The sequence below is a fragment of the Nerophis lumbriciformis genome, linkage group LG26 (genome assembly GCF_033978685.3).
Source record: "Nerophis lumbriciformis linkage group LG26, RoL_Nlum_v2.1, whole genome shotgun sequence".
Taxonomy (NCBI): Eukaryota; Metazoa; Chordata; class Actinopteri; order Syngnathiformes; family Syngnathidae; genus Nerophis; species Nerophis lumbriciformis.
In genome coordinates this window covers 25,380,088-25,394,991 of record NC_084573.2, presented here as the reverse complement: position 1 = coordinate 25,394,991, position 14,904 = coordinate 25,380,088, and the positions used below count along the sequence as shown (strand labels likewise).

Below are 14,904 nucleotides of genomic sequence, written 5' to 3'. Positions count from 1 at the left end.
GCTCAAAGAGGCGGCGGTATAATAATAAAGAATAAAACATTACAATTACAATAGGGTCCTCTGTCCCAAAGGGACATTGCTGTCCCTAAAAATGCATTCAAACAAATTACAATTCAAAAATCATCATTATATTGAATCTGATAAAGAATGTGCACACTTATTTTTTATTTTGAATACACTAATGTATTATTTAAAATTCACCATCAAAACTTAATTTAACTCTATATCCTGGCACCCCAGTACTGCAAACCAAAGGGGGTTTTTGCAGGGCGATAAAACAATGTAAATACATATCGCATTAGACACACATCAATAAAAAGTGTTCGATAAAACTTTCTATATGTATATATACGTGTGTATATATGTATATATGTATTTATTTGTTTATTTATTTATTGTGAAAAGAAGTTGCAAAACAAGGTTGGTTGCATAAACCAAGGCACCCGCTAACTGAGCAATGCAGGAAGTGATCACTGAGTGACACGCTAACAGCCAATCAGGTAACAGTATCAACTATCACGTATGGTTGCGCCATCTTGTTGTCTTGTGGTTTATTCTTTGCATGGAGTGAGAAAAGACAGTACAAATTAAGAAATTGTGGATAAAACCGGAAAAGTCACCTGGACAGTATGGCACTTTTTCTTTTTCTTTTTTTTGCAACAGACCAAAGTCAGACCAAGGTGCTGGTAATCCGTAGTACCAAAGCACCGTAATACCTTTTAATACCACACAGCTGGAACTTCCTGGCACTAAACCTGCAGGAAATAGTTTTTCTCAGGTTTTTCTATGTTTAACATGTTCACACTTTGCCCTATTTTGTTACACTTTAATATTTTTTTACATATATTATTATTTTTGCACCTTCATTTGAAGTGGTTATAAATAAATGTAGATACAATTCTAAAACATTTAACGAGTGTTTTCCATGCTTTTGTTGACATTTCATTTCCTTTCTGCCTTGATAGCTGAGGGGATTTTAATCAGAAGAAGGTCCATTTTGAATACATTTTTTTGCATACATTATAGGCTCCAGCACCCCCCGTGACCCCAAAAAGGGACAAGCGGTAGAAAATGTATGGATGGATGGACTTTTTTTTTTTCCTGTTCCTTATTTTCGAGAGGTCATAAATATCTAATTATTGATATTGACCAATATAATACAATTATATGGTGATACTAATTTCAGTCGTTTTGCCCAGCCTGAGTTCTTGCACAGGACGCTATTGAAGTTTGAACAGCTACTACCAAACAAGTGATAAACCTTCTTAATTAGTCATACACGTATACTTTTTTGTTTTATTTAAACATACTTAAGCAGTAGTATTAAAATATCCCAATTAAATACTTGGATATTCCAACCTGGTTCAACATTCACAACTGTATGTAATTCCTTTTGTTTTGTGTATTCCAGGATTGTTCCCAGCAGTATTGAACCTGGCTTCGATGGCGGATATAACAACCAATGCAACATGTGGTCAATCAGAACCGGATATGTTCTGTAAGCTCGTAGAACATGTGCCAGGTCAACCTGTGAGAAACCCTCAATGTCGTATCTGCAACCAGAACAGCGTGAAACCATTTGGTAAGATAAACACATGCATATTGCTTGTTAACAGATCATCGGAAGGGCGTGTGTCTGTTTACAGAGCGCCACCCCATAGAATACGCCATCGACGGGACCAACCGGTGGTGGCAAAGTCCCTCCATCAAGAATGGAATGAAGTACCACTATGTGACAATAACATTGGACTTGAAACAGGTACAACACACTTTTACTTCATTCTGTCTATATTGTGTTTATGATCTCTTCAACTTGGGATAGTTCTACATCAGGGCTGTCAAACGTACGGCCCCATGGGCTGTATCAGGCCCGCGAACAGGTTTAATCCGGTCCACGGATTAAACTGTTGTTCTAAATGTGTCTACTGGATGTTGCAATTCGCGTGTAACCCACATCACACTGTTTAAAGATGACGTGTCAGCTGAGTTTAAGCGCCCTCTGGATTGGCTGCCGCTACTCCAGTCAGAGCAGGTGAAAGCAATCAGCTGCTCCTCTTGCGGTTGGTAGCAGATGGCGGCGGTACCGACACACATTGCGTTCTTTAATTTTAATTAATCCACTCAACGGATATAATAACGAAACGGTAAAATGCAAAGACTTAAATCAACTTGACAATCATCTTTTTAGTTCGAGTGCCATGCATCGCTTGCAATTGGTTTAATGCACGATGCGCACCCTGAACTCCATTGAAGAAATGTCTTTCTACAATTGCTGTTTGTTCTATTTCATTTTATGCTTAAATTTGCTATGTTCAAATTGTTTAAGTTTGTAGTTATCCTTTATTTTGGCTATGGTGCATGATAATTGTTTTTTTTAATATTATAATTGTAATATTTGAATCATGATAAATGAATGTGTTGTGGCAGTTGCGGATGTCACCAATGCAGCAGTTTGAGGAAACAATTGGTTGCTTTTCCAAACATTTTTAATGATGAACTGCCAAAACAGGAAGTGCTTAAAGTTTAATGGCTTTGTAAAAACACTTAGACAAAGTCTAAGGTCATTGTGTTCTTTATGGTGTTTTTAAAAACTTCAGCAATTTTTTCCTCAGAATTTTCAACTAGCTTGAAGTTTTTTGCCAAGAAGATTATTTGTAATATGAACATTTTTCAGAATGTGCTTGTTCTATTTTTGACCAAAGTAAGACAAAGAAAACAATCTGAAGTTGTCTTTATTTTTAAGTTTTAATGCCATGATTTTACCAATCCAGCTCTCGTGGGAATAGATTTTCCTCCATGCGGCCCTAGAGCTAAAATGAGTTTGACACCCCTGTTCTACATTGCGACTAGACATTTTCAACAAATATCAAAATCAATGTCAAAATGTTTTTTTGACTAACACATTATTTTCTCATAGCTTACATAATATACTGTAGAAAGTGCTCGGTAAACAAAATATGTTGTGTGTCCCAAAATGTTTTATTACCGTATTTACAAATCTTACATTTTCGCAATGTGTGATAATGTTATGTATTGAGATCAAAAAATGGGCCTTAATTGTGTGTGGATAAAACTAGGGCTGGGCGATACATCAATGTTTATTGTGATAGACACGTAATCGATGAAAAAAGTGTTCGATAAAACGTTCGATAATGTTTTTTTTCTTCTTTGTCGGAAGAAACCGGAAGTTGAGAGGTTGGTTGCACGAACAAAAGCACTCAGTTACCGCAACACAGTGGCAGTGACACGTTAACAGCCAATCAGGTAACAGTATCAACTATCACGTTTGGTTGCGCCATCTTGTTGTCTCGCGGTGGATTCTTTGCAAGGAGTGAGAAGAGAAAGTAAAAATTAAGAAATAGTGGATAAAAGAGGAAAAGTCACCTCGAAAGTATGGCAGTTTTTTGGATGTTTTAAAACGGACTGTAGTCAGACCAATGTGGTCTGTAAATTATGCAAGGCGCTCTTCCCCACCAAGACCGGTTATATCACACCACCTTAGCTCATACTTGCCAACCCTCCCGAATTTTCCGGGAGACTCCCGAAATTCAGCGCCTCTCCCGAAAACCTCCCGGGACAAATATTCTCAAATATTTAATTATTAAAATAATTGCTTGTTTATCAACAACTTAAGCATTTTATTCATTACATTTTGAAACTCTCAGAAGCCAAATTATGTTATATTCCTTAATATTTATTTATGCAAGTTTGAAGTATCAATTATCTAAACACAGTTTTGTTTGCATATTTTCAGGATGTAGATATATATATATATATATATATATATATACAATATATATATATATATATATATATATATATACTGTATATGTATGAAATACTTGACTTGGTGAATTCTAGCTGTCAATATACTCCTCCCCTCTTAACCACGCCCCCAACCACGCCCCGCCCCACCCCCGACCACGCCCCCACCCCCTCCTCCCGAAATCGGAGGTCTCAAGGTTGGCAAGTATGCCTTAGCTGCGCTCACCCTTTATAGCACAGCTATAACTTCCTGGTAGTAAACCTGCAGAAAATTGTTCTTCTCAGGTTTCTCTATGTTTACATTTTCAAACTTTGCACTACTTTGTTACACTTTAGTAAACATTTTTTTTATTTGACAAATTCCTTATTTTTGCATCTTCATTTTAAGAGATTAAGTATGTTTTTTCTGGTCCTTATTTTCAATGGGTCATAAAAAATATTTATAGTTATCATTACAGACCGATATAAAACACTTATCATGATCCAGTTTTCAGCCATATCGCCCAGCCCTAAATGACACTCTGATATGAAGCTGACAATGTGATGTGTAAAGTGAAAAGTTTGCAGCTGCTGTCATCGCAAAGCAGAATGGGGTTAGTTTTCACACTCCTATCCCACAACTAAAAAGTACTGTCTGTACTTGTGCTCACCTACATAGTCTTCTCTACAGCAGGACTTGACAGTTTGTATAAAATTGTAGATATTCAGCTCCGCAGTACAGTGATGCCTTGGGATACCCCAGTTTACGAGTCTTTTTGGTATACGAGCTGCCCCTCGGCTAATCGTTGGAAGATAATTTCAGGTTACAAGCATCCCCACCACTATTTTACGTAGCAAACGCCACAATAAACCTTGTATGATCTGACCGAAACATCTGTTTTTACTCGTTAACGAGAGATTGACAGAACTTTGTTCCTCCAACCATGACAAGGAATAAAGTGAATGTGAAGGACACTGTTGAAAAGATGAAGTGGATGATGATTCTTGAATTAAAGAAATAAATCATCAAAAACATAGCAAAGCAGTTGGAGTGTAGAACTGCCTGTCTGCACCATACTGAAGCAGAATAAGTCAATAACCCCAACCAAGGACTTTAAATGAATATCCAAACTGTGGACATTTATCAATGAAAATACGGAAAAAGCTGCTGATGGTGTGTTTGATCGGGAATTCCCTCAAATGAGATACCGTAGAAGTTCGCTCTCCAAGGTAAATGCTGTACGATATTATTACAGTATTTCATAAAACTACTGTAGTTGTTTGCAGTACATTCTGATGTATTGTTCTTAATACAATATTTGTTTTTATCTAAAAGTCTGTTTTCCTTTTCCAAAAGCATGTTACATGTTAAAACTGTGGCCAAGCACGGATTTAATTGATTTCAATTGATGCCAATGCATGACGCTGTTGCACAATTTGAATTGTGTCAAAGAACAAAATCACACTTTTACGCAATGGCCTAATAAGAAAACAATTGTTAGCTATAGTTTAGATGGCCGATAGCTCGCTAACTTAAAAGTTAAAGTACCAATGCTTGTCACACACACTAGATGTGGCGAAATTATTACGCAGTTGCAAGAAATTCCAGTCGAGGTTCATATTCTCTTTGGGGTTGGTTGTCACATATACATATCACTTATACAGTAGGCTTTTTCCTGTTGTTTTTTTTACACATGTCGTCATTTTTTATGGAGTTGGTTGTCACAAAGTGTCTAAGTTACTTACCTCTTTGAGAACCAACAACTTAAATTTAATGTATGAAAGATGTTTTGATGATGACAAATTCATATTAGAGTCAAAAGTGTGACAACCAACTCCGTTCTGCCTTAATGTACCAGTGCTGTGGAAAAACAAGTTGCCTCTATATTGAAACTATTATCATATATATCTGATTTATGACATCGAAGACTTTAAAAGTTTGCGAGTAACTAGATATGATCAAAATAGTATTAATCTCACAAGGATCACTTGATCGCATGATGTAGAGGTAGGAACCGCACATCCCTTCCCCATCAACAACATTGCAAATCATGCAGACTTTTTGACAAATGATGGTCCATAACATTATATATTTTATCCTGAATATAAGGAGGGTGAGCTACAAGTTTTACAAGCTCTGTGAAACACTAAGCATCAAGTAGCAGTATTGCTAAGTGCTAAACAAGAAATACAAACTACAAACATAATAAAGCAATCACTTACTGTACAATGTCTGCTCTCACTGTGAAGGCGACAGATAGGATGCCCATATATTCCTGTTAAGATAAATATTTATTTTAATCCACACCTAGGGTTAAAAAAAAAGTTGCTGCTGAGTCTGACACTGTCTTCTGTTGTAGTGTGTTTGTCTCCATCTCCGGGTGTACATTGAATGTCACAGATGAACAACTTCTAAATTCATGGCTAAATCGCCCTAATAATAATCTAAAATAGTTTTTACGAGCCGAGACGCGTTGCAGCAGTAGCAGAACGGCAGCAAGTAAGACATCGCCAGCTCAATGCTGCCGTGCTGCATAAGCTTCTTCTTTACATTTTTTACGGCAGTTTGCATCCAAATGTTGCATTACTGCCATCTTCAGTTTCATTTTATAATTGCATTAGAGTCTCTCCTTGAGTCCAGTGCAGCATCAACTGTAGTTAGCTCTCTCGCTAAATATACTTTGTCTGCGTTAGCGCTTATAATAACAACATTACTAATATTTGGTTAATATTCAGGTCACAATATGTACCGTATTTTCCGCACTATAAGGCGCACCGGATTATAAGGGGCACCTTCAATGAATGGCATATTTCAAAACTTTGTTCATATATAAGGCGCACCGGATTATAAGGCGCACCTATGCATCCATTAGATGTAGCTGCGCTAAAGGGAATGTCAACAAAACAGTCAGATAGGTCAGTCAAACTTTATTAATAGATTACAAACCAGCGTTCTGACAACTCTGTTCACTCCCAAAATGAATAAACAGCTGATTTACTCGTGTTACGGTAAATCAAACGTTAGTGCAATCACAATATAGTAACACTCGAAATAGTGCAGAGCAATAACAATATATCAATAACTCAACGTTGCTCAAACGTTAATGTCACACAACACAACACACAAAATAAACATGTAAAGCTCACTTTATGAAGTTATTGATCATCCAAGAATCCCTCGAATTCTTCTTCTTCAGTGTCCGAATTAAACAGTTGGGCGAATACGGCATCCAACATGCCTGTTGAAGTCGTCATTAATCGAGTCAGTGTCGCTGCTGCTGTCTAGCAGTTCAGTGACAATTCTTGCCTTCCTGAAAGCTCGGACCACAGTTGAGACTGAATCAGCCCAGGCATTTACGATCCACTGGCAGAAAGTGGCGTATGTCGTCCGGCGCTGTCTCCGTCTTGGTGAACGTGTGTTCGCCTTCTGTCATCCACTGTTCCCACGCAGTTAGCAGTCTAGCTTCGAATGCCCTGTTGACACCAATATCTAGCGACTGGAGTTCTTTTGTTAATCCACCCGGAATGACGGCGAGTATTGAATTAAGCGCGTAAGCGTGTCTCTTAATGTGATGTCATGAGCTAGGGAATATAACAACTACACTACCCAGCATGCAACGGGAGTGACGAGCATGTGCAGTAGCCCTGAGAAGTGTTGTTGTATGTTGCCATGCTGGCAGTTAGAATGTGGTTATGAGCACGCTGTGAGTAAACGTTGAGAACTCAGCCAACACGCCTCATCTGCATTATTTATAATTAGACAGACAACACACTTAAAGGGGAACATTATCACCAGACCTATGTAAGCGTCAATATATACCTTGATGTTGCAAAAAAAAGACCATATATATTTTTAACCGATTTCCGAACTCTAAATGGGTGAATTTTGGCGAATTAAGCGCCTTTCTAATATTCGCTCTCGGAGCGATGACGTCACACAATCCGCCATTTTCTCAAACACCGAGTCAAATCAGCTCGGTTATTTTCCGTTTTTTCGACTGTTTTCCGTACCTTGGAGACATCATGCCTCGTCGGTGTGTTGTCGGAGGGTGTAACAACAGGGACGGATTCAAGTTGCACCAGTGGCCCAAAGATGCGAAAGTGGCAAGAAATTGGACGTTTGTTTCGCACACTTTACCGACCAAAGCTATGCTACGACAGAGATGGCAAGAATGTGTGGATATCCTGCGACACTCAAAGCAGATGCATTTCCAACGATAAAGTCAAAGAAATTTGCCGCCAGACCCCCATTGAATCTGCCGGAGTGTGTGAGCAATTCAGGGACAAAGGACCTCGCTAGCACGGCAAGCAATGGCGGCAGTTTATTCCCGCAGACGAGCGAGCTATCGACCCTAGCTTCCCTGGCCTGCTGACATCAACTCCAAAACTGGACAGATCAGCTTTCAGGAAAAGAGCGCGGATGAGGGTATGTCTACAGAATATATTAATTGATGAAAATTGGGCTGTCTGCACTCTCAAAGTGCATGTTGTTGCCAAATGTATTTCATATGCTGTAAACATAGTTCATAGTTGTTAGTTTCCTTTAATGCCAAACAAACACATACCAATCGTTGGTTAGAAGGCGATCGCCAAATTCGTCCTCGCTTTCTCCCGTGTCACTGGCTGTCGTGTCGTTTTCGTCGGTTTCGCTTGCATACGGTTCAAACCGATATGGCTCAATAGCTTCAGTTTCTTCTTCAATTTCGTTTTTGCTACCTGCCTCCACACTACAACCTTCCGTTTCAATACATTCGTAATCTGTTGAATCGCTTAAGCCGCTGAAATCCGAGTCTGAATCCGAGCTAATGTCGCTATAGCTTGCTGTTCTTTCCGCCATGTTTGTTTGTGTTGGCTTCACTATGTGACGTCACAGGAAAATGGACGGGTGTTTATAACGATGGTTAAAATCAGGCACTTTGAAGCTTTTTTTAGGGATATTGCGTGATGGGTAAAATTTTGAAAAAAACTTCGAAAAATATAATAAGCCACTGGGAACTGATTTTTAATGGTTTTAACCCTTCTGAAATTGTGATAATGTTCCCCTTTAATAGGAGCCATTTTGGGGTCTTTACATAAACACACAAATGGCAATGAAACGTCATATATCCCAGCATGCACCGCGCGCTTCTTCTTCTTCTACGGGGGCAGCTGCTTACCGTAGAAGAAGAAGCGCTTCTTCTTCTACGGGGAAAAAAGATGGCGGCTGTTTACCGTAGTTGCGAGACCTAAACTTTATGAAAATGAAGTTTGTTGTGGCTCAATATATAAGGCGCACCGGATTATAAGGCGCACTGTCAGCTTGTGACAAAATTGGAGGTTTTTAGGTGCGCCTTATAGTGCGGAAAATACGGTATATAGAATATTGTTGGATGGTTATTTAGAGTGTTTTGTGGGCGAAATAGAGAGCCCCCATTGACTCAATTTTTGGCAGACTTTTTATTTATTGATTGATTGATTTATTTATTTACAACTTAGAATGCATAAAAAAAAGAAGCATATGTGTTCATGTCTTATATATGGATTGTAAATTATAGACACCACATCTCTCTTTGCGTATTTCCAGTATGACTGATCTGATAATATGGTCAGGGTGCAGAAGCGTTACTACCGTGACGTCAATCTCCGAAAAATAGCCGAAAGTATTCGGAGCGCAATGTTCAAAATGGCTGACTGAATTTTTGGCATTTTGTGATGTTTAGACGGTATTTTGACATACTTTGCGGATTGTAAATACAATTGGATATGGTTTAATGGATACATTGAAACACAATCAAGCCTATAAAGTCAACTTGTTTTCCCACTCTACTGGTACTTCAAATAATGAAAAAAACACATCGGTTAGTGTCAAGGTCACCCTGCCTTTTTGTAAGGTATGCAGAGAACAGTTGGTCTAAGCCAAAAGGATGAAATGCTTGTTGTCCCCCTCTTTTTTCCAAACCAGTTCTAAAACCAGGTCATGCTCCTCATCGTTGGTCAGTGCGACCCTTCCTGTGCAGTGGCCCTCGCCTTCCTCCTTTGTCCTAGTCGAGCTTTTCACAGAGATGCACAGAGAACTGACTGAAGATTGATTATAACAGTTGACTGCAGGCTTGGCAATTGGCGACAACTGTCGTCTTGCTCCATTTGCCCTGCAACAACTCTTTAAAAGCTTTTTAATACTGAAGGCTTTAATTCCGAGCGACCACCTGATGAGACAACACTTAATAATTTTGCAATGCCAAGCTACAAATACAAGCAATTATATGCTATATATTTGTCCATATTGTTTTAAATATAGGCGATCCAAATATTGTCAGTAGAGATATGCCAATCGATCGACCACTGATCCGTATCGGCAGATTTAATGTGAAAACGTATGTGCTCTCCATTGTCGATTGTCTTTTAATGTCTACTATCACAAATGTTGATTCCCTCTGGCTGACACTGTATTTATTTTAAGTCAAGCTAACAGTTAATTATGTGCTTCCAAACAGTGTGGTGCTCTGCTAAGTTATTATCACCTCCATTACGACAAATAACCTGCATTTCTTAGTATCTTAAGAATCAAATTATTATCACTTGAGGGCAAGGCCAAACATGTTACACAAGAGTAAGCCAGGGCCAGGCTTGCTAATAGCTAAGCTAACTGCTAGACCAAAAACTCAAATACAGAGTGGGCCAAAAATTAAAACTGAACAAAGCCGCGGGCCAAGGTTGAACAAATTAACCTTTTAACAGGGACCCAAACAAGTTTTGCATTGAATATTGAACAAGCAAGGCTTATATAACTTTATAGTGACATGCAAAATCGAGTTTCAAATAATAATAATAATAATGAAAAAATATCAATGGCATATCAAATACAATTTGAATAAAATTTTAATGCCTCTTTTCTATTTGCAGCCTTCTGAGGTAAATATCAACATTTAACTTTTTCCATAGGCTAATAAATTAGAAAATAAAATAACAATGAATAAACCAATGATTCAGGACTTTAAACTGCTCAGTTTGCAACACACTGATCTAATCTGATGTGCCCAAGCTAGATACCTGCCATCTTTTCTTGGATGCTAGTTCATTAATGTCGGGGCTCAGGCTTTGAGCTGAGGCATCTTTCATTATCGAACGAAGTTGTTCATCAGTCATTATACCTCGTAGTCCACCCGGACCACAGTCTTGGGGGCGTGCTTTAAAGGCACTGCGTTTATCGTCCTCTACGAGCTGTCGTCACGTCTGCTTTTCATCCATTCTAACAACGTGCCGGCCCGATCACAAAATATGTGCGACTTCAGCACGCACACACACACGTAAATGCAATGCATACTTGGCCAACAGCGATACAGGTTACACTGACGGTGCCCGTATAAATAACTTTAACACTGCTAGAAATATGCGCCACACTGTGAATCCACACCAAACAAGAATGACAAACACATTTCGGGAGAACATCCGCACCGTAACACAACATAAACACAACAAAACAAATACCCAGAATCCCATGCAGCCCTAACTCCTCCAGGCTGCAATATACCCCCCCGGCGGGGTTTGGTGGTACTATCTCCAGCTAATATTGCAATTTTCAATGCCAACAAAAAAATGCTCCAATGTACTGAAAGTAAAGTCAGGCTCACTTTCCAAAAAAACCAACCTTATCAGAACCTTATCAGAACATACATCTTTAGCACTCACCATATATAAATAAATAAAAATCTACAATTAATACTTGTGATCGGCATTGGCCGATGTCACTCATGGATGATAGGTATCGGAATCGGCAGCCTAACACCCTTATTGGAACATCCGTATGTGTCAGAGATTTTCAATACCGTACATACTGTATTACCTATTACTATTCAGTGCAGACCTTGTATTATCCAACTGATTAGGTTGCTGCTTTGCAATATGTATTTTACATTTAATACAGAGCACAGGTTCCAGTAAGGAATTAACACAAAGTGTTCCATACTGTAAATTTAGTGCAGGGGTGTCCAAAGGGCCATTTTTGACCTGCAGCTAATTTTTTCGTGACCCACGGCACATTTTAAAAATACTATTTAAAAAATAAATAAAAATTAAATAAAAAGTAGTAAAAAAACATATATAAAAGAGCAAATGGAATATAAATTGAAAAGGTTGCAATGTTGACTGTAATAACACACAGGCTGTTTTTTCTTTTTCTTTAAAGCTGTCATTGCTCAAAACCAGTGTTGGGTCAGTTACTGAAAACCAGTAACTAGTTACAGTTACTAGTTACTTTATTTCAAAAGTAACTCAGTTACTAACTCAGTTACTTACACCAAATAGTAATGCGTTACTCTGAAAAGTAACTATTTAGTTAGTTATTTTTTTAAAGCTCCCATTAATGCCCTTTTAGCCAGTACTGTTATTGCACTGGAGAATAATACAATCTGTTGATCAACTTGTCATGCATTTGCATCACTGAACTCGAAGCGATGTGGTCTACATACAACACACAAAGACAAGATATGTTTCAAAGGGCCAATTTATTTCAGGCCAGAACAAATTGACAAAACAATTTTAAATAGCTGCAACATAACATACATAAGTAACAAACAGCATAATAACATGTCACAACATAGCTGTAAACCTGGCTTCACCCAAGGAAGGCATACATGACATACACAAAGCCTAACCAGGCATTTTTCTCTGTCAAGGAATTGTGAAATAAAATCATGTCTTCAGGAGATCAACACTGTACTGAAGTCCAGAACACTCTACTCATTTCCCCAGTTTTAGTTTAGAGATAAGGAAAGATTGGCCCGGCCCACTAGGATCCCTCTTTATGTTTGTGAACTTTATAGTCTATACATTTAGAGTGATGTGATAATCAAACACTCTAGAAGTCTAGAATGAAAGCGTATATAAGAGAATTGACAGAGAGTGTGTACCTTCAGTGCTGAATGATGAGCAGAGGCAGAGTTTGGAGTGTTTTCTTTAGCTCGCTTTCCATGTTTATGTCCTCACTGTCAAGGTACGTGAAAATGTTTTCCGTGCCATTTGCTATTTGACGCCGGTATCATGCTAATTAGCTGCCTGAAAGCGGGTGACTCCATTGTAGAAATAGCCTGCATGTCTTCTAGCACATACGCTGCAATGGCTCTATCAATGTTGTCCTGGCTAGCAGTCCCTCCGTTAAAATCCTTAAGTGGAGGTGGAGGTGAAGTGCCATCGGAGTCTGTGTCTCTCTTTACTAGCTTCGTCGAAGCATGTTGCTTTTATAGGTGTTTCAGCAGATTTGAATTGCTGTTTTGGGCAGTAGATAGGATCTTTGATCCAAAACACAACTTACATTTAACTAAAATGTTATTTTCTTTGTGCTCGACAAAAGAAAAGTAGTGAGAATATTTTTTGCCATTCTTCCTCTCCACGATGTTATTGCTTGTATGCGCTTCGTGTGTACGTTTTGACACACTCAACATCATGTGCCTTGGCTCTCGAGTGCCCGCCGCACAGCAGCATTACTTTATCAGTACCGGTATATAGTATAACCGTAATATATACATACATGCATAACTTATTTTTCTGTCTGTCACCTTTCCTGGTCCTCAGGACCAAACTCGAGGGGAGCCCTAAAAGTGTTAAAAAAATGATATATTGTATTGATTTTGTTAATTACAATCATAAAAATTACCCCTGCATGTAGAGAACGAGACTCTGTCCCAGGTGGAGGAGTTTAAGTATTTCGGAGTCTTGTTCACGAGTGAGGGAAAGATGGAGAAGGAAATCAGCCGTAGAATCGGAGCAGCTGGGGCAGTATTGCAGTCTCTCTGCCGCACTGTTGTGACGAAACGAGAGCTGAGCCAGAAGGCAAAGCTCTCGGTCTACCGAGCTATCTACATTCCTACTCTTACCTATGGTCATGAAGTGTGGGTCATGACCGAAAGAATAAGATCGCGGCTGAAATGAGTTTCCTCTGAAGGGTGGCTGGCATCTCCCTTAGAGATAGGGTGAGAAGTTCAGTCACCCGAGAGAGACTCGGAGTAGAGCCGCTGCTCCTTCGCTTGGAAAGGAACCAGCTTAGGTGGTTCGGGCATCTCGTGCGGATGCCTCACGAGCATCTCCCTAGGGAGGTCCTCGTTGCACGTCCCACTGGGAGGAGACCCCGCGGCAGGTCAAGGACCAGATGGGGGAATTACATCTTCTCTCTGGCCTGGGAACGCTTCGGGATTCCCCAGGAGGAAGTTGCTAATGTTGCTCTGGAGAGGGAAATCTGGGGGTCTCTGCTGGAGCTGTTGTCCCTGCGACCCGATTTTGGATAAGCGGTTGAAGATGGATGGATGGACCCCTGCATGTTTAAATTTTTTAGTGTGCGGCCCTCCGTGGAAAAAAGTTTGGACACCCCTGATTTAGAGAGTTAATCTTGTGTTTCAGTTTCCAACAGCAATGTACGTAAAAAACGCTATATGGAGTTTTTAGCATAACGGCCTTCTTTAGGAAAAAACCTGTAATAAGTCTTTTTCAAAAGCCTATATAATTGTGCTTTTGTGTTGCAAGGCATGACTCCTAACATTAACATCGTGTACATGCAGGCTGTGCAATAGCCGCTCCAAAGGGGATATTATTATTAAAACTTTTCAACATTGCAGCAATTCAGCTAAATTGCAGTTATTATGAAAAAAATGTGTGTCAGGTTTACTCACGGGCGGGTTTTGATGGACGTGGTCTAATCACTCGCGGGCCTTGCTGATTGGGGCAGAGGCGGTAGGAGAAACTTGGCAGAGCAATTGGGATCCTGAAAGCTGCTTGTCACTCACAACATTTTTAATATTCTCACTTTCTGAATACTCACGGCGTGACTCATATAATTATATCTCAGGATTCATTTGTACTTAGACCTATATGTCAGCTTGAACATTAATAACTATAATTTGACCTTGTATGATTCAACCAGCTAATGCTTTTTAAGTTACAGGTACTTTCTGGGGGGAAAAAAACAAATATCAGTATTTGCAATCGTTATAAAATATTGTACCGTATTTTCCGGAGTATAAATCGCACCGGAGTATAAGTCGCACATGCATAATAAAGAAAGAAAAAAACATATATAAGTTGTACTGGAGCCCGGCCAAACTATGAAAAAAACTGCGACTTATAGTCCGAAAAATACGGTATGTCATAAAACTCTCACTTAGTATTTTATTGTACTGTACATTGTTAGGT

The 14,904-nt window shown here is 39.1% G+C and overlaps 1 protein-coding gene across 4 annotated transcripts in view; it reads left to right on the top strand.

Moving 5' to 3' along the window:
- Positions 1-14,904, top strand: part of lama2 (laminin, alpha 2) — a 498,600-nt gene that overhangs the window by 104,464 nt on the left and 379,232 nt on the right. For all 4 annotated transcript variants that reach the window (XM_061987117.2, XM_061987118.2, XM_061987116.2 and 1 more), the window contains exons 2-3: positions 1,412-1,582; positions 1,647-1,759. In XM_061987117.2, the coding sequence (XP_061843101.2) occupies positions 1,412-1,582; positions 1,647-1,759 (284 nt within the window). The remainder of the gene's footprint in view (positions 1-1,411; positions 1,583-1,646; positions 1,760-14,904) is intronic.